We start from the raw sequence: 23,050 nt of genomic DNA, 5'->3' as shown, positions 1-23,050 counted from the left end.
ACAGAAACAACAAATAATCCGATATAACAAATCTGTATTATAGTGAGAGACAGTGTGGAGGAAAATTATGTAACTAGAATGGTGATAAAAATAATAGTAATAGCAGCTCTCATTTACTGATTATTACCATACTTCCTTAAAATCACCTTAAATTATGTTATCTCATTTAACTAATTCCTCTCAATCACTACTAAATGATTCCCATTATATAATAAGAAAACCATGATTTAGACAATCTATTAGTTTCCTAGGGTACCACAATCTGAGTGGCTTAAAACAGAAATCTACTGTTCCATAATTCTAAAGACTCAAAGTCCAAAATCAAGGTGTCAGCAGGGCCTCTGAAACCTACAAGGAAATCCTCTTTGCACAGCTTCTGGTCGGGTGCTGGTCATCTTTGGCTTCCGTTGTAACTCCCATCACTACTTTCATCATCACATGGCATTCTCTCTGTGTAGCTGCCTTCTTATAAAGACACCAGTCATACTGAATGGGGACTCACCCAACTCTAGGATGACCACAACTTAACCAATTACATCTGCAATGACCCTACTGCTAAATAAGGTCACATTTGAGGTACTGAGGATTAGTACTTCAACATATTTGGGGGGAGGAGAGAAAAGACACAATTCAACCCCTAATAGGCATCTTAAGTACTGTACACAGTTGTAAAAGATTACACAACTGGGAAACAGCAATGGCAGAACTGTGGTTCACTCTCACCTAGAAATTCTGACTCCAAAATCTTAACTACCAACCACCTTCTTACTCTTCCCCTAGACATACAGTCTTTCCTTGGAATCCTCAAGGGGTTGGTTCCAAGACCCCTCACAGATACCAAAATCTCCAAGTATGCAACTCCCTCATATAAAATGGTATACTATCTGAATAAAATTCACACACATCCTCCCATATACTTTAAATCATCTCTAGATTACTTATACCTATAATGTAAATGTTATGTAGTTAAACTGTATTCTTTACTTATATTACTTTATTGTATTGTTGTGTTTTATTTTCCTGAAATGTTTTCTTTTTCGTTTTTGTTAGAGACAAGGTCTCTTTCAGTGCAATGGCTCCATCATAGCTCACTGTAACACTGGACCCCTCAGTTGAAGCAATCCTCCTGCAAGTCCTGCATCACCACACCCAGCTTTTTTTTTTTTTTTTAATTTTTATAAAGATGAGGTCTTTCTATGTTGCTGGCCTTGAACTCCTGGCCTCAAGCGATCCTCCTGCTTCTACCTTTCAAAATGTTGGAATTATAGGAATAAGCCACAATTCCAGGCCCCAAATATTGTCTACTGATGTGGAACCTGTGAATATTAAGGGCCAACTGAACTACTCTTCTTGCCGGACGGCGCCTGTGGCTCAGTCGGTAAGGCGCCGGCCCCATATACAGAGGGTAGCGGGTTCAAACCTGGCCCCGGCCGAACTGCAATCAAAAAATAGCTGGGCGTTGTGGCGGGCGCCTGTAGTCCCAGCTACTCGGGAGGCTGAGGCAAGAGAATCGCTTAAGCCCAGGAGTTGGAGGTTGCTGTGAGCTGTGTGATGCCATGGCACTCTACCGAGGGCCATGAAGTGAGACTCTGTCTCTACAAAAAAAAAACTCTGATGCCTCTTGGGGAGAGATTCAACCTGAGGTAAGGGATCTGGAGCACCCACTATAAAGTCTTTTTTTTTATTTAATTTTTAGTTGACAAGTAAAAATTGTTAGTCTTTTTTTTTTTAAATTAGTGACAGTGATTATTTGACTGTCAAAACAGAAATTTCAGGCTATAATCTCAGCCCTTTGAGAGGCTGAGGCAGGAGGATCACTTAAACCCAGGACTTTGAGGTTGCTGTGAGCTACAATGATGCCACAGCACTCTAGCCAGGTTTAAGAGTGAGACACGGTCTCAAAAAAAAAAAAAAAAAGTCTCAGTTATCTTTAACATTTTGATCTTTCCTGTAAAATTTAGGAGTAGTTGGCAAATTTTGATTGGAAATACCTAAAATTTGTCAAATAATTTGAGAACTGACATCTTTATGACATTGAAACTATACCTATAATGTTTAGCTCCACTTTAATTTTGTCTTATAGTTTTTCCCCATAAGGTTCATATATTACTTTTGTTTGACTTTTTTCCTACATAGCCTGTAGTTTTGTATTTTAAATAGTATCTTCTTTTTCTATTACTGTTTCTAATTGATTATTTCTATTGTACTGGAATTTTTTTAAAATTTATATGTTGATTTTATACACATAGACTTTGTAACTTCTTCTATTTGTGCTAATGGTATTTCTAGAGGTTCCTCTGTTTTTTATGTAGACAACCATGTCATCATCAGATTAAAAATGTTTTCTGTTTCCGAGGTACTCTGATAGACCAGGATCACCTACATGACACTAAGTGATATGTATTATCTGGTTCTTCTGTCATTGGCCTTCTTACTTCCTAACCTAATCTGCCTCTTCCCTGATCTGGTGAGGGTTTCCTGGAAGAGGCTAGACAGGAGCTAAGGTCTCCTTTGGTGAAGAACAGCCATGTGCTGTTGAGATAATTATCCCACCCTCAAAGCCTATGTCACTCATGCATCAAATACAGTTAAAATAAAGTATATACATTGAGATACTGCTTAGACTTGAAAATATATAGTCTAGCTCCAAAATAATAAGATTAGAACATTTAACCTTGGGAGATTATAGCTTCCATAGAGGCCAAGGCTACCAAAAATTATAACATACCTTTACATGTTTGTTTAAATCTAAAATTATGTTATATATATCAATATTCCTTCACACCATTTTTCCTTGTTAAAATAACTAAAATTGTCTTTTAAGAGACTGGTGCCTCCTCCTGATATTTGGTATTTCTGAGACTAAGTTAATATCATGCCTTCTTTTCTTCAGTCTTTACCCTTCTTAACTGGGTTCTGACAATGCTCTAAATCAGTATTTTTCAAATTGTGGATCATGACCAGTAATAAGCTGTGAAATCACTGTTTTAAATAAAATAGAAAATATCAACATAAATAATTCACAGTACAGTAATTACTGGTCCACAGACCTTTGTATCTTGTACTCTGTTAGAACTGGCTCACACTAGCTTTCAAGACCTGATCACATATGTCTTCCCAACTCTATGTCCTGCAACATCATATTGATAGATTAAAACTGGCCACAGTGATTTGTTCTATAAAGTTTGGATTCAGTTAGGGGACCTCACTCAGGGATCCAGAAGGCTACATGTGGGTGGTTACAGGTTCCCCATTCCATGGAAATCAGCAATGTTGTATCAGGGACTTCTTTCCTCAGAGAGCCAGTTTAATGGAACACCATTGTTTCTGATAAATAAACATATGTATATGTGTGTGTAAAGTATATGTACTAAATCTCAACATAAAATGTACTTCTTGGTGGCACATTCCTACAGTCCCAGCTACTCGGGAGGCTGAAGTGGGAGGATCACCTGAGCCCAGGAGTTCAAGTCCAACTTAGGCAACACAACAAGAGCCTGTCCCTTAAAAAATAAAAAATTGTATTTCTTACTATGATATAAAATTTAAATGTTTGAAGCTTCTCCCTCAACAAGCTTCATTCCAATTTTCTTAAGCCCAACTAACCTCTGTCTTATTTTAAGCCAGCATTTATCTTTTGGTATTGATTTGGTTATAAAAGGATATTTAGAACTTAGTATTTTCAGAGCAGGCATAACTGATAATATCTAAGAACTTACAAAATTATTATTATTTTTCTTTTTGCAGCTTTTGGCTGGGGCTGGGTTTGAACCCATCACCTCTGGCATATGGGGCTGGCGCCCTACTCCTTTGAGCCACAGGCATCGCCCTCTTTTTTTTTAAAAAAAGCAAAAAATCGGGCGGTGCCCGTGGCTCAGTCGGTAGGGTTCCGGCCCCATATACCGAGGGTGGTGGGTTCAAACCCAGCCCCGGCCAAACTGCAACAAAAAAATAGCCGGGTGTTGTGACGGGCGCCTGTAGTCCCAGCTGCTCGGGAGGCTGAGGCAAGAGAATCGCGTAAGCCCAAGAGTTAGAGGTTGCTGTGAGCCGTGTGACCAAGGGTGGTACAGTGAGACTCTGTCTCTACAAAAAAAAAGCAAAAAATCCCACAAAAAATCTAGAATTCTTAGGAAAAATATGTATGTTGATAAGTCTAAAAAATATTTTACACGTAGAATATGATTTGAAAGAGATTATGATTAAATTTTTTATTTCTATTAATTATATGTTCCTCAAGGAAAAACAATTTAGTAATAGTGATACTTGAACTGTCAATTCCTAAACAGAACATAAGGAACAGTTCTTGCTTGACGTAATTCAAAATATGATTAACATTTTAGAAAGAAAAGAAATTTGAAGAGCTATTACATTAAAAAAATTTAACTAAAATATTCTATATCTCATTTTCCATGTATGCAAATAAATTTACATAATTTACCTCAAATACCCAAGTAGAATTATCACAAGAAATTGACACAATTATATAAAACAACATTAATAGCCAGTTAGTTTTAAGAGGACTAACTCGTTTCATGACACTTCTGCCATTTCTGTTTTATATTTATTTTTAGAAACAAAGGTTAATTTCAAGCCTTATACTGAATATTAATTTGAAAACGACCATATGCTTGGTATCAGTTGTCAATAATATCCTGGCAGCCTGAATTCTTTTGAAGGTATGATACAAGTACTTATTAGATCTGTGATGTACCTTTGAAAAATGTATTCTATCACAATGAGTACCCATGAACAATGGCACCATTTAAAAAGTGGTCTTTCCCAGAAGACCAAAAGTCACAATATAACAAAGACATCTGTACCAGAATGCTTATTGCAGCCCAATTCATAATTGCTAAGTCATGGAAGAAGCCCAAGTGCCCAATGACCCACGAATGGACTAGCAAATTGTGGTACATGTATACCATGGAATACTATGCAGTCTTAAAGAAAGATGGAGACTTTACCTCTTTCATGTTTATATGGATGGAGCTGGAACATGTTCTTAGCAAAGTATCTCAGGAATGGAAGAAAAAGTATCCAATGTACTCAGCCCTACCATGAAGCTAAATTATAGCTTTCACATGAAGACTATAACCCAACTATAGCACAAGACTATGAGGAAAGGGCCAAGGAAGGGGAAGGGAGGGGGGAGGTTTTGGTGGAGGGAGGGTAATGGGTGGGGCCACATCTATGGTGCATCTTAGAATGGGTACAGGCGATTGCACTAATGTACACAGCTATGATTTAACAATAAAAAAATAAAAATAGAAAATAAAAAAATAATAAATAAAAAGTGGTCTTTGTCAACAACTCCAAGAAAAGCTGTGCTGAAAACAAAGTCAGTCCCACTGTGAATGGTGTTACATAAGGCTCCAATGTATACACAACCTTCTTTTTTTTTAAGAAAAGTCAAAGGAATAAAGCTCACATACCTCTAGTTTTTCACTGAACTCCTCTGTATAGGGAATGAATCTGCTATCTGTGTCCCCCTTGTAAAACCACGTACAGCGTCTCACTTCAGCCGGCTCCTCGTCCCAGTAGACAGCTTTCCTTACACGGTCATAGAGGTACACATCATAGCGCCCTCCATCTGTGCCTAAGACCACATTCTCAGGATCCGGTTGGACTAGAGAACAAAATCAAAACTTTACCCAACTGTTAACGAAATATTTAAAAATAGCATACAATGAATATAATAACTAGTCAATCTTTATGGACAAAGAACTAAGTTCATTTTTACTTAAAAACAGACTATTAGGATTAATCTGTGCAGCTCAAAATTATAACTCTTCTTAAGTAAAAATGTAACAGCCAAAGCAAACTTTAAATACGTAATCATAAAAAAAATTCAAATACTGGTAGGGTTTTCATTTTAATCAAAGCAATAACATTTACATAAGGAATCCTCCATAAAGTATGTTTCTAAAGGATACAAACAGGTGGTTCTTTTGAAGTCTCATGATCAAATAACATCAAGATAAACAAAGAAATATAGTTCTATCCTTCTAGGCTTCTGAGAGCATTAACACATGCCTGCACATCATCACTCTCAAGGGTGGATGTGGTAAGCAGCATTTCTTAAACTTTTTTTACAGAGCATCTCAAGGACTAAGAGTTCTACAGAAAAGGCCAGATGCAGTAGCTCACGCCTGTAATCGTAGCACTCTGGGAGGCCAAGGTGGGTGGGCTGCCTGAGCTCTCGAGTTCAAGACCAGTCTGAGCCAAAGGGAGACCCCCATCTCTACTAAAAGTACAAAAACTGAGGCAAGAGGATTGTTTAAGTCCAAGAGTTGGAGGTTGCTGTGAGCTATGATACCACAATAGTCTACCCAGGGTGACAGCTTAAAACTGTCTAAAAAAAAAAAAAAAAAAGTTTTACAGAAAATGCTTCATAAATGCCCCCAAAGCTACAAATAAGGGAAATAAGAAAACTGCAATCTGGATTATATCAACTTCCTAGCTTCCCTGATTTAAAACATCTTTAAAAAAATAAGGAAATTTTGCTACTACCTTTCTTCAAATATCTTGCTCAGGTAACTCCAGATTTATATTAATATCACTGTTGTAAGGTACAGAATCTAGCAACATGTACGTGATTAAAGGATTTGACAATCACAAAAAGTAGGCCATAGATAAACACTTCTCATTTCTTCTCTTCCTAAAATCAGGTAAGAGTGATACATAACCAGCACTTACCTGAATTATAGATTTCTTCCAGATTCAAAGAGTCAAACACACTAAAAGGCATCCATAGTTGTTTGTATTCTACCTCCTTGCAATAAAACCAGTGAGGCTGAATAGGTTCATATTGGTTTTGAAGTAGCACGGGAGGTGGCATCTGCTCAGAGGGACCCCCGGGTCTAGCAAGTACCTGCTGTGTTGGTGACTGTACTGAAGGAGGAATCTGGAGGAGATAGCAAAGCCAAGACTGTCATGCTTGTCCAAAACAACAATTATGTTTCAGAACCAAACTGACATAAGTAATAATTATCCAACATACACTTCTAGAAAATTAGTATAACTAGACCCTAAAAGTTAAAAAAAAAAAAGTCTAATCTAATCAAACCCCAAATCAGTTGCAAAGTCAATTTTTTTCCACACTGATGCTAAACACCTGCACAGCAAACAACCCAGCAATCCATCTCCTATGATTTATTTAACCTTCAAAATGTGTATATTCTTTGTCCCAGCCATTCCATTTCTAAGAATTTATCCTACAGATATAAAACAAGTTAAGAATTTACCCTTAAGAATTTATACTAAAGGGTCAATTATAATAGAAAATAAATGGAAATAACTGAAATGTCTAATGGAAATCTGACTGAATAAATTATACTTCACTCAAATGCTAGATTAGATTGTCTAGGGCAGTGGTTCTCAACCTGTGCGTCGCAACCCCTTTGGTTCTCAACCTGTGGGTCGAACAACCCTTTCCCCTTTCACAGGGGTCACTGAGACATGCCCCCTCATGTGTGGGGGTCACCACAACATGAGGAACTGTATTAAATAGTCGAGGTATTAGGAAGGTTGAGAACCACTGCTCCAGAGCCATTAAACATGTTTTAGAAAAAAAATCTTAATATCTAAAATATGTCCACAGAATATAGATTATAAAAAATATAAAATATAGAATTTACCCATAAGGATTTATACTAAAGGGTCAATTATAACAGAACATCAGTGGAAGTAACTGAAATGTCTAATGGAAATCTGATTGAATAAATTATATTTCACTCAAATGCTAGATTCTCTAGAGCCATTAAACGTTTTAGAAAAAAAATCTTAATAATATCTAAAATACGTCCATAGAAAATAGATTACAAAAAATACAGGTACTATGTAATGTTTGCCCTGAAAAAAAGACACATAGCAAAATGGAAACAGTGGTTACCTATAGACAATTTTTATTAATTTGGTTATTTTGTATTTTTCAATTTTTCTACAATGAAAATGCTTTTAAAACTAGAATTTTTTTTTTTTTTTGTAGAGACAGAGTCTCACTGTACCGCCCTCGGTAGAGTGCCGTGGCGTCACACAGCTCACAACAACCTCTAACTCTTGGGCTTACACGATTCTCTTGCCTCAGCCTCCCAAGCAGCTGGGACTACAGGCGCCCACCACAACACCCGGCTATTTTTTTTGTTGCAGTTTGGCCGGGGCTGGGTTTGAACCCGCCACCCTCGGCATATGGGGCCGGTGCCCTACTCACTGAGCCACAGGCGCCGCCCCAAAACTAGAATTTTTTTTAATTTTTAAATTAATGATTTTGAAATGTTATACCAACATTAAGTTTACTGAAACTGATCACTGTACTGGTCATAATATATTTAAATGGCCTTCAAACATTTCCCAAAAAAACTGCATATATACAGAAAGAGAATGAAAGAGAAGGGAGGAAGAGGAAAGGGATGATGGAAAAAGGGGAGGAGGGCTCAAACACATTAGAGCGTGCACATGGACAAACTAAAAATTAAAGGAGCCAGGAATGGTGGTTCAAACCTGTAGCAACTGAGAGGCCAAGGTGGAAGGATTGCTTGTGCTCAGGTGTTTGACACCAGCCTGAAAGAGTGAGACCCCACCTGTACTAAAAATAAAGAAATTTATCAACCAGGCTCCAACCTATAATCTCAAAACTCTGGGAGGCTGAGGTGAGACGATTCTTGAATCCAGAAATTCAAGAGCAGCCTGAGCAACAGCAAGACCCCATCTCCATTAAAAACAGAAAAAATTAGCCAGGTGTTGTGGCAGGTCACTGTACTCCCAGCTACTCAGGAGGCTAAGAGGAGGATCCCTTAAACCCAGGAGTCTGAGGTTGCTATGATCAAAGATGAGGCCATGGTACTCTAGCCTGGTCAACAGAGTATTAACCAGGCTAAAAAAGAAAAAGAAATAAATTATCTGGGCATGGTGGGGCATGCCTGTAGTCTCAGCTATTTAGGAGGCTGAGGCAGGAGAACTGCTTGAGCCCAGAAGTTTAAGATTGCAGTGAGCTATGATGATACCACTGCACTCCAACTGGACAACACAGCAAGACTATCTGAGTAGAAGAAAATAAAAAAGAAAAATAAAATATTAACAAAAGGTATATCTGGGTAAAGGATATTGGCGCATTCTTTGTGCTATTTTTAGTTTAGTAATTTTCTGCTTTAAATCTGTAATTTTTTTGGGAGGGAGGGGGTGTTGGAAAGAGTCTATGTTGCCCAGGCTGGCCTTGAACTCCCGGGCTTAAATGATCCTCCCACCTCAGCCTCTAGAGTAGCCAAGACTACAGGCATGTGCTACTATACCTGGCTAAATTATTTTTTTTACTTCTTAATTAAAAAAATCTTTAAAAAATTTAATCAGTAAACTATAGTTTGCTATAATTAGCAAAAGTACTAACTTTACTACACACTATAAATCTGGTTACTTTCCAATATGCTAAAATCCAACATGATCAAGAATTTGCACAATCGTATGATTCAAATTAAACAATAAAACAGAACTCAATTTCCACTTCCAAGAAAAGAGGTTGTACTCCAATCACAGCCACATTGGATTGTGTTCTCAATTCTTTTTAATCATCCCCCTTTTGTTTGATTTAGTTGCTTTTTCTTTGGAAGTCTGTTCAATAACAAGTTGGGGAAAAAAAGCACAAAGGCAATTCATAAAGTTTACCCAATGCAATGTTATTCCATCACTCCCCTCCCTTGGCTGTCTAGATATAAATACAAAGAAAGTCTCTATAAATACAAAGAAAAGAAATTCCTGGGGCGGCGCCTGTGGCTCAGTGAGTAGGGCGCCGGCCCCATATGCCGAGGGTGGCAGGTTCAAACCCAGCCCTGGCCAAACTGCAACAAAAAAATAGCCAGGTGCTGTGGCGGGCACCTGTAGTCCCAGCTACTCGGGAGGCTGAGGCAAGAGAATCACTTAAGCCCAGGAGCTGGAGGTTGCTGTGAGCTGTGTGATGCCATGGCACTCTACCAAGGGCCATAAAGTGAGACTCTGACTCTACAAAAAAAAAAAAAAAAAAAAAAGAAAAGAAATTCCTGGAATGATCAATTTTAGTCCCTGTAATTGAGTGCTTTGATTGATTTGTATAATTAAAAGATAAGAAGTGGTAATCTGTTAGATAATAATTGCTTTTGCTACTATCTATAGATGACATTTATTACTGGTATCTTACACTAAGATCTGGAAATCCTGGGATATAGCTAACTCACTTTTTAAAATCGATTATCACTTTAGTAAATAAGTAATATTCACTAATAAGGCACCCAGTGAGCTACCTTTAAAGGAATGTTACCTTCAAAGCATGTAGCTTACAAGAATGTCCTCTGAAAATAATTTGTCATCATACTGACACTGTTTTTTTTTTTAAACACAGGCTAACGTGATAAAGAGAAGAAATTGGAGTAAATAAGGACATAAAAGCATGTCTCCATACCGGTGGCAAAGATCCTGGAGGCATCTGGTACATGTGAACAGGGGGTGCAGAGGGTGGAGGAGAGTGATGGCCTGGTGTTTGGCACTGCTGCAACTGGGGTGGTGCTATGTAAGGACTAGCCCTGCTGCTGACAGGGGTGTGACGATATGGATTGTGTCCTGGTTGGGGCGTTCCTTGGGGTGGGCTCCCAAAATTTGAAGGTGGAAGACCACTGGGTTGAGAAGGCAGGTAAGTATTTATTCCCACTGGTGAGGAAGGTAGAGCACCATGTTGAGCCTTCAAAATGGATGGTGAAAACACATTTGACACATCCTGGGATCCAGTTGTAAGAGGGAGAGCAGCTGGAGGCTTGGAGAATGCTGAGTGTCCAACTGATACTGCTGCAGTCGTCAATGGTGACTGTCCAATATTGCCAAAAGGATCACTACTGCTTGATACCTGAGAGAAGTAACTAAATGTCTGCGGGGTAGATGTGTGAATGGAAGTCTGACCAAGGAAGTTGTCCTCCTCGCCAACGTCTGTGGAATCCTCTGAAATAGAACAGGAGAGCAAATGGCTTAAAGGGTACTCTCTCATTCTGCAGACATGATTATATAGGGAAGAGCCAGCAATTGCACTTCTTTCTTGTTCAAACTTACACTATTCTGCATTAGAGAAATAAACTTTTTTTCTTTGAACATTTGTTTCTTTGAAAAGAAAAAGTAGAAAATATGAATAAGAAAAACACAGGAGAGAAAAATTGTAACTCATTCACAAGCCCACCTCCCAGAGACAATCACTATTAACATTTTGGTAAATACAATATATTCCATTAGAAACAAAATGCATACTTAATACTTTTACATACTATTTTTGATCTTTTCTTTCTTGGAAAGAAATAATTCAAATGTTACTCCTCTACCCAAAGATGTACAATTTTATTTCTAGAGTCATGATGAGAAACTAAAGCACAGGTATTCACACTGTTGACAAGGATTGTGTCAGGGCTCTTACCTACAAAGCACTTTTGTACAAGTGAACATGAGGCATTTTATATCCCCAAAGCAAAGTAGGTCAACTACTAATTGCCACCCCTAAAATCATGCAGCATGACAATCATATATCATTACAGAACACAAATTGCTAGAGAAGTCACTTTCCAACCAAAGGACATTCTCCTCACTTTCCTTTGCCCAATTTGATCTTCACTGTGGGCATCAACAACACCAAGTTCTCTTCTACTACCAAACTGTAAAATAAGAGCATTTTCCCTCCTTGTCACCTCAGAAGTCCACCTCACTATTTCTTACTAAACTTTTGTGCACACCCTTAGCTTATAGCTTACAGCTTTCAACTTCCTCCTCCTAATCTTCCTGCTTTTGTTTCACCGTCTCTTATTTCTTTACTGGCAGCATGGAGTCCATGAGAAGGATAGACCCACTCTCAGCACACAGGCACACTTGCCCTTGAAGACCTGCCAAAGGGCAACCTTCTTCCAAGTCCTGGGCTCCTTCCTGAGTCTACTAAGGGAGGCCACTGGGCCGTCAGAGACTTGGGCTTGAGCTTCTAGGTTGTACCAATTATAATTCGCACACAGCAATTTAACTAAAATACTCCACTATTCAAAATACTCCTCTCACTAGTTTCTTTTTCTTTTTTTTTTTTTTTTTGCAGTTTTTGGCCGGGGCTAGTTTCTTTGTGACTAAACATCAGTTCCTGCAGAAGCCCTTTGTCTGCTGTGTCATGCCACTTCTCTGATATATTTTCAGTTTCCACAGCTCTTTTTTAGTGCCTCTTAGTTCATTTCCAAACAATCAAAACCATGAGAAAAACCTCAGTGATATCTTTTATCCATGAGAAAACTCTAGATTAACCTAGTCCAAGAAACTTATTTCTGATTACTATCAATTACAAATGAAATGCTGATCTCCACAAACTAACCTCAGCTCGGGAGCACTGCCTAGTCTCATACACATACATACAGCATCCAGAGCCATAATTTTAATAAGCACTTGCACGCTTGTGACACTCCAAACTCCATCTCAAACCCAACTGTTCTCATGTGGTCCAGAACCTATTTTCCAACAACTACCTCAATACTTTTGGCAAACTCATCCACATATACCTCAAAGTGATAAGCCTAAAACCGAATTTATTCTCTAACTGTGCTCCTTTTACCATATCTTACCATCTCAATAGACGTTTGGCTATGCCCTTCCAGACATTCAAGTCAGAAACCTCAAATCTCCCAGACTCCCTCCTTCCTTTCTCTCATACCCTTCACTTAATTATTCAAATACTCATTCAAGAAGTATCTAGATAGGACCCATGATGTACCTGGTGCAGAGCTTCTTCTAAAACTGAACAAGCTCACACCTATAGTGCCAGGAACTTGGAAAGTTCAGGTGGAAGGATCACTTCAGCCCAGTAGAACAAGGCTGCAGTGAATTAGAACAGTGCCACTGTGCTCCACCCTGGGTGACAGAGTGAGAACTCTCTCAAAAAAAAAGTTTTTTAGACTGACAAGAATGGGTCTCTGTGCACACTGACAGAGCTGACAGTGTGGCCTCCTGTGAGTCACTAAACCCCTACAACTGTATAGTCTAAAAAATTCTCACATCTCCTCCCTGCCCTTCATACTCTATGTGGCTGATTTGGGCTAGACTGCCATTCAGTCTTACCTGACTTTGATCGTGGCCTCTAGACTGAGTGCTCTTGCTACAGTCAGCCTTATTCCAGTGTAACTAGAGAAAACTCCAGTCTCTTTGAAACACACCTCTAATTTCACTCCCTTTAACTTCACAGGGTTAACTACAAATTCCTGACTATGGTGTATGAGGTCTACAGACCACTGGAGCCTCTTCCCTGTAAACACTCTAGTTGCAGTGATCTTCCTGAGAAGCAGTGAAGAATGGGAAGAGGAGAGACAGGACAGGAGACGACAGCTCCATCCCTGTCCCATACCATCCACCACCAACTCCTGCCAAATTTGCAGATTTTCTCATACCTCCAGACTCCCTCATTTCTATGCATCCTTCAACACTCAGCACCAGCATTACCTCCTCTATGAGGCCTTAAAAGGCCTAATGATGTCCACTCCCCACTCTGCCAGCCTTCAAGCAGCCTATGAAACCCTCTTTGTAACTGCTCTAAATCTGTATCACTACTGCTTACAGAGGTGAATATTTGTGTATGCATACACACTGTGCAGTCACTGAGGGTAGCATTATCTGCTCTTCTGTGTCTCCCTGACATCTAGAACAGAGTCTGAAAAATAAAGCTGCTCATACCATGTTTGTCAAGTGTATAAAATTGCTTCCAATCTATCTTTCACTTGTAGGAGACCAAGCACCAGTCTTACAGAAGCAGCAACAGGTTCTTAAGGAGCTGGGAGCAAGACAATCTCCGAGCCAGCATGGAGATGTTTTGCTGCCCAGCGACAAGTCCTTCAGCAGCTGCATGGGTTAATGAGATCAGATCGGTGGCTTGTTAGCAAGCAGGTGTTATACATTGGACATTTGTGGTGCAGCAGGGTGGGAGTTGAGCCCGTGGGAAAGAGCACGTAGCAATCATTAAATACATAGCTCCAGTAAGTGGGCCCTCACACCTGCTGTACAATGCTTCAATAAAAGGCCACGACAGAGGTTGCTTGAGGCTCTCCCTGCACCTATGGGAAGCCCACCTCTTGGAGGCATTTGTATCTTCAATCCGTGGTCCGGGCTGTTTTTATTCGTGCGGCGACAGGGTGCCCACTACAGGCACCAACATTCACTGATAAAATTAACTGCTACTTCCAAGGAGACAAGTTCTTCTCTTGTCTCTAGAAATTCTCCAAATGGGTTTCTAACTATGCAATCATTTTTTAGAGGTAGAAAAATTACTACAGAATTTTACTTCTCAAAATTATTAATGTTCTACAAAAAAAGACCAAAAAAACCCCCGTTTCTAAGAAACAAGAGTTTTAAAGACAGATGTAGTTATCCTATACTTCACAATGAAAATGTTTAGCACTGAATAATGATGACACACACAAACCAAATACTATAATATGGTAAGGAAGATGGATATGAACCAAACAACATTCATGAAGCAGAGGACTACACAACACCCCAGGTATGACATTATTCTAGCATCCTGCTCCAGTCATGTTGGTTCTTCCGCAAAGATGGCAATACCTAACCTTCTAATCACACTGTCAAAACGAGATATACACGTCCCTGACTCCCATTCTTTCATTCATTCAACAAACAGCTGTGAAAACTATAACTGGTCTACTGCACACCAGGCACTATTCTAGGGACTGGGGATATAATGGTAAATAAAGCTAAGTCCTAGATTTCATAAAGCTTACATGTGAGTGGGGAAAAATAAATACGTTTATATGTCAGGTGGTCATAAACACCAGGAAAAAACATAACACAAGGGAAGGAGACTGTCATGTGCACCTGCTTCCAGTTTGCCCGTCTTCATTTATCCATGAAACTTTCAGTGAATAAATTATTCACTGAAAAAAAAAAATCAGGATTTGGGCACCAGCCCTGTATACCAAGGGTGGTGGGTTCAAACCCAGCCTGGGCCAAACTGCAACAAAAAAATAGCCGGGCGTTGTGGTGGCACCTGTGGTCCCAGCTACTTTAGGAGGCTGAGGCAAGAGAATTGCCTAAGCCCAGGAGTTGGGAGGTTGCCGTGAGCTGTGACGCTACAGCACTCTATTGAGGGCGATAAAGTGAGACTCTGTCTCTACAAAAAAAAAAAAAAAATCAGGATTTAAAAGGGACCTATGTTCTACACACTAAATAAGATCCCAGAAATAAAAAGGTAACTCAATAGGGGGCAGCACCTGTGGCTCAAAGGAGTAGGGCGCTGGCCCCACATGCCAGAGGTGGCAGGTTCAAACCCAACCCCAGCCAAAAAACTGCAAAAAGAAAAAAAAAAAAAGAAGGAAGAAAAGTAACTCAATCATGATTGCAAACTTCTAGAAACTCACAGTCCAAATGGAGAAGGAGATGCATTTATTTCACAAATAGTATATCACACTATACTTGGTGCTTTACCAAAATTAATGCACTTCTCACTACAATCCTAAGAGGCTACACCTCTACAGAAACTGAAGCACAGAAAGGTAAAGTAACATGTCTGTGATCACCCAGCATGTCACTAACTAGCAGGGTCAGGACTGAAACACGGACAGTCTGTGCTCCTAATCATGCCCTGGGTTATGCAACCTAACATCAAAAGGCAATCTCCCTAGACAATAATACAGACATGAACGAAGAGCCAGGGGAGCACATAGGAGTGGGCGCCTAAGAGAACAAGAAAAAAACTTGTTAGAGAAGATGGACTGTCTGGAAAGACAAGGAATGCCTTCTGTATTTACTTTGCAAACATTACGTGTCCAGTCTAGGAGAAGGGCACAAGCAATACCTTAATGTATTCTAAGAGACAGCCTATAGTATTCCAGAAGGAGACAGCCCACTGTATCCTGGGAGACTGTCCACCCCAGCAGACATCTTACTGTATCCTAGGAAATATCCTATTGTATCCTAAGACTCTCCTAGTGGGAGTAGCCTACTAGATCCTAGAAGGGCCACTATCCAAGTCACTTACATCCCCTGCTAGCACCTGGCATGCCACTACAAGGATGTCCAGCACTCTGGACAACTCTGAAAAGAGGGTTCCTTCGACGAAGAGCAAGCCTCCTCACTCGTTCCCCGCCTCCAATATCCCAAAGCCCCCGGCCGACCCAAACATGGCCCCTGGAGGTCCCGCCAAGCTACCCCGAGGGTGGGTCGAGGCGGAAGAAAACGCTTCAGCCCAGCTCTCGTCGCCCCACGGCCCCCGCCGCCTTCCCGCACACACTGGCCTCGCGGGACCGCCCTCCCCTTACTACCTCCGGGCAAGAGCAGGGAGGCAGAGGCGGAGGCGGCTTGGGTGACTGGGATGAAGGGCACGGTGAAGCTGAACTCCGTGGCCGGGGAGGAGAAGAGTAAGTTAGTGCCCGACGAGGAGGCGGAGGCGCCCCCGCTGCCGCCGTTAGGTTTCCTCTCGGCCATGGCGGCGGCCTACCGTCCTTTACACGTCTCCGGGCAGCCGGTGAGGCACCACCGACCGGAAACCGCTCAGCCTCGGGGCCAGCGCAGTTCCGCACTTGCGCACAGCAGCCGGAACGCCAAGCCGCTGCTCAACTGCCCTCTCCCTTACCGTAGCGGGTGCCGCCAAAACTCAGCATGGCGACTCCGGCTTCAAGCCCAAACCTAACACGAGACACGCTCAGCCGCTGCGCAGGCGCAGCTGGAGGCTCAGGGCCAAATCTGAGACCGGAGTGTTGGGGAGCTGCCCCTGCCGATTCAGGCTCAATACACGAAGTGACGCTTAATCAGGGGTGGAGGCGGGGCGCTGTGGTCTTCCTAAAAGTACCCACGAGATAGTTTTACCAGCAAAGATTTTGGAGAAACAGTGGAAGCCCTCAGGAGCGAGTAGCAGAGCGTTGTCAAGAGGTTTTGTGGGCAATGTTCAGCCAAGGCCTTACAAACTAGCCCACTCTGGCCCCCATAGGTCTTCCTGGACAGAGCTGAACTCTTGTTGGCTCAGGAATAGAAATGGCACCGGAGAAAAAATGTAAATGGTAAATGTTATCAACTTCTTAAGCCACAGGAAGAAAAAAATTTTTTCCTTTTATTAAGTCATATACACATAGATCATGAATACATTTATGCATTTGTGGGGTACAGTGTGTTGATTTTTTAATACAATTTGGAGTGCTTACATCAAACTAAACATAGCTTTCACTTCATTTACTTAATTATTGTGTTGAGACATTCTATTCTTGATAGATTTGATTTGTACCCTTGCAATATGCTCCATCAGTGTGGACCCCACCACGCCCGCCACCCCATCCCACCCCCGTTTACCCTCCATCAAACCTCCTCCCTTCCCACCCCCCCTCCACTTCTCTCCTTGAGAAAATTGTTTTAAAAGAAAACCAGGAGATTTGGGGTGTGACATTTTAAATAGCCACAGTAATCTCACCAATTCTGTCCAGAATGCACTGTGGATAATTTGGATATAATTGTTACTGTTCATAGTTCAAGATTATGAAAGAAAAGAATAACATAAGCAATCTTTCAGCTTCTTGGAGAGTGGGAGAAGAAGAGACCCCAAAAGAAGCCTCAAATAACGAAACTCACTCTCCCAGCTATTTACACCTATATAGAACCTAAATTCATTAATTCAGTAGCTAATATGATTACTGTCAAAGATTTTTAAAAGCTGGACACGAGTTAAAGCAGTAAGATACAGATTTTATTTTGTACTAACTTCCAGTTGGGGAGAGGGTCCAGCATGAACTGAACTCACCTTTGCTGAAATTAAAGGCACTGAAGGAAAGGTACTGAGGCCTATGAAGGGAGGTTGATCCCCACGAGTAGGCCCTCTGGGGTTAAATGGTGCTTATCCACAGGTGATATATAATTTTCCCAGCTTCATGACAGGCAGGGGTGTAAGTTAGACCAAGGCAGCCACAGAATTGGGAGTAAGACTGAGAACTATCTCCTTAAATGCTTGCATTTCAAGGAGGTGGTTGTCAGGCCCTTAAGAAAACAGTTGTCCTAGGTCAAAGATTTATATCTCAAAGGGGCAGAGAAAGGACTTCTAAAGTAGACACTCAAAGAAAGGGCTCAGGAACCTATCTGCATATGGCCAAGTTTAGGCTGGAACAAGTAGTAAATTTTCCTGGCAGGGTTGAGCTCTTTCTCAGGAAGGCATCTTTTTTTTTTTTTTTTTCCAAGACAGAATCTCACTATGTTGCCCTTGGTAGAGTGCCATGGCATTACAGCTCAAAGCAACCTCCAACTCTTAGGCTTAAGCGATTCTCTTGCCTCAGCCTGCCACAACACTGGCTATTTTTTTGTTGCAGTTGTCATTGTTGTTTGGTGGGCCCAGGCCAGTTTCAATCTCACCCGCCCCAGTGTATGTGGCTGGCGCCCAGCCTCAGGCAAGCATCTTAAGGGGGGCCAAGATCATCCTAGATACATGGCCTTAAATTGACAGTTTTTCTATTTTTTTTTTTGAAACAGAGTCTCACTATGTCACCCTCAGTAAAGTGCTGTGGTGTCACAACTCACAGCAACCTCAAACTCTTGGGCTTAAGTGATTCTCTTGCCTCAATCTCCCAAGCAGCTGGAACTATAGGCGCCTGCCACAAAGCCCAGCTAAAATGTAGAGTTTTTGTTGTCATTATGGGAGAGAGTATTGTAAACACCAAGGGTACAATGGTATACAAGATATACACAGGACTTTTCCCTCTTGGAACTTAGGGTCTGATCAAGAAGACAGACACATGACAATAATGATCTGAAGTGTGATCCATGTTATACTGCAGAATTTCCCAGAGTGCATTACCTGGAACTTTGACATCTTTGGGAAGGGAAGTACAACCTTTCCATAGAGAGAGAGCAAATATTTCAAACCATCAATCAACAGAGGACTTACCTAGTCTGGAAAGCCTTCCTTGAAGAAGAAAAATTAAAACTGAGACCTGAAAAACTATGAATAGAAGTTAATTGGAAGAGCCTGGAGAAGGCTGGGATGAAAGGAAGCAATAGAGACAATTTCACGCTGAAGAACAGTATGTGGGAAACACTGAGATGCCAAGTTGGGGTGTTTAGAGAAACAGAGGTCACAGTAAGGACGGAGCCCAGGGAACAACAGGAGGAAATTGGGAGATGAGGATGAAAAACTGACAAAGGCCAGTTGGTGGAGGGTCTTACAGGTTACGAGAAAAAGAGAATCAAACAAGGATTTAAAGAAGGGTGGACAAATAACATTTATTCTGTAAGGTGGCTCACATATTTAAAGAAGGGTGGAGAAATAACATTTATTCTGTAGAAAGTTCACTCTGGGCTCGGCACCTGTTGCTCAAGCACCTAAGGCGCCAACCACACACATCCGAGCTGGCGGGTTCAAATCCAGCCTGAGCCCACCAGGCAACAATGATGGCTGCAAACCAAAAATAGCCAGGCGTTGTGGTGGGCACCTGTAGTCCCAGCTACTTGGGAGGCGGAAGCAGGAGAACTGCTTGAGCCCAGGAGTTGGAGGTTGCTGTGAGCTGTGATGCCACAGCACTCTACCCAAGGTGACAGCTTGAGGCTCTGTCTCAAAAAAAAAAAAAAAAAAGGAAGTTCACTCTGACTTCAGTGTAATAAAATAGTTAAGGAAAGAGCAAACCTGGAAGTAGGAAGAGCAGTTGGCAGGCTGTTGCAGTGAACCAGGTGAGCGATGATGGCAGCTCAAATAATGGTGATTGCAGGAGGAATGATCAGAAATAGGACTAATTTCTGGGAAGGATGTCAGATTGAACACATGCATCATCATTTGCTTCCTCCTGAAACCCTGCTGAAAGCACAAATAGTTTTTGTTTTTAAGTATAAACCATAAGGATACAGAGAATGGGAGAGAATTTGACTCCAGTGAAATTTTGCAGCAAAAGTGATGGACAAATAGTCTGATTTAGCAAGCCAGAAGAAGAAAAAGCCCAAAGTCAACTTGATTTATATCACAGAATTACAAAAAGGTGCTGGGTGTAGTGGCTCACATATTTAATCCCAGAACTTTTGGAGGCTGAAGCAGGAGGATCCTTTGACACCAGGAGTTCCAGATAAGGAACGGTCTCTACAAAAATTTTAAAATTAGCCAGGCATGGTGGCATGTGCCTATAGTCCCAGCTACTGGGGAGGCTGAGGTGAGAGGATCACTTGAGCCCAGGAGTTCGAGGCTGTTGTGAGTTATGATTGTGCTCCTGCAATCCAGCCTAGATGACAGAGTGAGTCCCTGTCTAAAACGAAAAGAGAAAGGAAGGAAGAAAAAGAAAGAAAGAAAAATTTACTTCTTACACTTCTAGATGCTAGGAAGTCCAAGATTAAGGTACCAGCAGATTCAATGTCTGGTGTGGGAGAATCTGTTTCCTTCCTGATTCATTAGACAGCAGCTTCTTACTGTGCCCTCATATAGTGGAGGGGGCAAGAGGTCTATCTCCAGCCTTTTATATAAGAGGACCGGTCATGAGCACACACACCCTCACCCATGATGTAATCATCTCCCAAAGACCGACCTTCTGATACCATCACCTTGGGAGTGAGGATTCCAACGCATGGATTTGGGGAGAACACGAACATTCAGGCCACAACAGGAAGAAAAAGACTAAAACAAATAAACAAAAAATCACCTATCAATAAAATCTTCAGAGAGAGAAAAGAATTTAGAAACAAGAAACAATATCAGGGTCCTACTTTTTAAAAAGAAAGAAATATTCAAGGAACAAAAAAGGAAAGATCAACTTGGCGTTTATAGCTGAGCAGCTAGGGCACCAGCCACATATACCGGAGCTGGCTGGCTCAAATCCAGCCCGGGCCTGGCAAACAACAATGACAACTACAACCAAAAAATAGCTGGTGTTGTGGCGGGCGCTTGTAATCCCAGCTACTTGGGAGGCTGAGGCAAGAGAATTGCTTAAGCCTAAGAGTTTGAGGTTGCTGTGAGCTGTGACACCATAGCACTCTACCCAGGGCGACAGCTTGAGACTCTGTCTGAAAAAAAAAAAGAAAGAAAGATAACAGAAAGTTAAAACTCAATAGAAGAAAAGTATACATGAGCAAATTTCTCAAAAATAAAAGCAGAAAGACAAACAGATGGAAACCACAAGAAAAAAATAACATAAGAAAATCAGAATACCAGGCAAGGAAATCCAATGTCCAAATATCAGGAGTTCTTCTAAGAATAGAGACAGAATGGCTTGGCTCCCAAGCTCAGTGGTTAGGGCACCAGCCACATGCACTGGGGCTGGTGGGTTCAAACCCAGCCAGGGTCTGCTAAACAACAATAATAACAATAACAAAAAAAAGCCAGGTGTTGTGGTGGGTGCCTATAGTCCCAGCTATTTGGGAGGCTGAGGCAAGAGAATTGCTAAGGCCCAAGAGTTTGAAGTTGCTGTGAGCTGTGGACGCTACAGCACTCTACCAAGGGTGACACAGTGAGACTCTGAGGTAAAACGATTGCTCAAGCCCAGGAGTTTGAGGTTGCCTAAAAAAAAAAAAAAAAGAATAGAGACAGAAAATGCAGGGGAGGGAATCATCCAAAGAAAAAATATTTTTTATTTCTAGAAATGAAGGATACCAGTTTAGGCCCAGGTGCTGTGGCTCACGCCTATAATCCTAGCACTCTGGGAGGCAGAGGCAGGTGAATTGCTTGAGCTCAGGAGTCTGAGACCAACCTGAGCAGGAGTGAAACCCTGTCTACTAAAAATAAAAAAACTAGCCTGGCATAGTGGTTCATGCCTGTAGTCCCAGCTACTTGGGAAGCTGAGGTAAAAGGATTGCTCAAGGAGTTTGAGGTTGCTGTGAGCTATGATGTCACAGCACTCTACCTAGGGTAACAGGACAGAGTGAGACTCTATCTCAAAAAAAAAAAAAAAGTATCAGTTTCTAGACGGAAAGAGTTGAAAGGAAATAGGGCAGCGCCTGTGGCTCAGTCGGTAGGGCACCAGCCCCATATACCGAGGGTGGCGGGTTCAAACCCGGCCCCGGCCAAACTGCAACAAAAAATAGCCGGGCGTTGTGGCGGGCGCCTGTAGTCCCAGCTACTCGGGAGGCTGAGGAAACAGAATTGCTTAAGCCCAAGAGTTGGAGGTTGCTGTGAGCTGTGTGAGGCCACGGCACTCTACCGAGGGCCATAAAGTGAGACTCTGTCTCTACAAAAAAAAAAAAAAAAGTTGAAAATAGATCCACACCAGAGCACTAGATACAAAGAGAAGATCTTAAAGGTCTCAGCAGAACAAAAACTGATCAAATGCTCCCCCAAAATTTACCTCTCAAAGATAGCTTCTATGAAAGCAATAAGAAGACGTGTGTTACCAAAATAAAGGAACAAACTAAGAAAAATCTTTCTACATGAGATACTGGAAATATGACATCCAACATAGATATACTAGGGACTGCAAGCTATTATAACAAAAAAGACCCAAAAATGTAATGAATCAAACAAAAGAGAAGTACATTAAGAGTACATGTTGGTGACCAGCTTTTTGTCTTCAACGAGGGCTTCCAAGGCTACTCCAGTGTTGCCATCTAAGTCACCAGGAAGAGACAGAGCAGTTCAGGGACAAATGTTTCATCTTAACAAGTGAGAAAGACATTGCACACATCACTTTGGTTCATATCCCACCAAAAGTACTTTAACAAAAGGCACTGCTAGATACAAGAAGAGCTGGGAAATACAGTTCTCACCTGGGTAGCCACATTCTACCAGAAGACTTGGTGGGCATATGATGACTGCCACCACAGTTTGCCCCTCTGGCTACCAGACACCCAACCCTTCCCAGGCATAGAACATACATCCATGTCCCTTTCCAGAGGAGGCAGCCAGACTTCTAGCTTAAAAGTCCAGGATCTTAGGGTGTAGCTCAACCCCTTCTGTTGGGTCTGGATGTGGTCCCTCAGTCTGTTGAACCATAAGATGCCAGATAGACTGTAGTGGAACAAAAGCAGGGTAACTGCCATCAAGACCCCCGCTGGAAACAAGGAGGAAGGTGGAAGACACATTGAATCATTCATTCCTTCATTGAATCCTGCTAGGCATGAACTGACAACACCC

At 41.4% G+C, this 23,050-nt stretch overlaps 1 protein-coding gene across 4 annotated transcripts in view; it reads right to left on the bottom strand.

The window, feature by feature from the left end:
- Nucleotides 1-16,623, bottom strand: part of SEC23IP (SEC23 interacting protein) — a 50,343-nt gene extending 33,720 nt beyond the window's left edge. Inside the window, exons 1-4 of one of the 4 annotated variants that reach the window (XM_053584535.1) lie at nucleotides 16,296-16,623; nucleotides 10,427-10,956; nucleotides 6,697-6,904; nucleotides 5,433-5,626 (exon numbers count right to left, since the gene is read on the bottom strand). In XM_053584535.1, the coding sequence (XP_053440510.1) occupies nucleotides 5,433-5,626; nucleotides 6,697-6,904; nucleotides 10,427-10,956; nucleotides 16,296-16,458 (1,095 nt within the window). In that variant the 5' untranslated portion in view covers nucleotides 16,459-16,623. Of the gene's footprint in view, nucleotides 1-5,432; nucleotides 5,627-6,696; nucleotides 6,905-10,426; nucleotides 10,957-14,087; nucleotides 14,822-14,850; nucleotides 14,891-16,295 lie in introns of those variants that run through there. The other 3 variants (XM_053584536.1, XM_053584537.1, XM_053584538.1) reach the window with 3 other exon arrangements.
- Between the last annotated feature and the right edge of the window lie 6,427 nt (nucleotides 16,624-23,050).

The sequence above is a fragment of the Nycticebus coucang genome, chromosome 3 (assembly GCF_027406575.1).
Source record: "Nycticebus coucang isolate mNycCou1 chromosome 3, mNycCou1.pri, whole genome shotgun sequence".
Classification (NCBI taxonomy): domain Eukaryota; kingdom Metazoa; phylum Chordata; class Mammalia; order Primates; family Lorisidae; genus Nycticebus; species Nycticebus coucang.
Note: the sequence above shows the minus strand (reverse complement) of the source record. Positions and strands in the feature narration are given on the sequence as shown.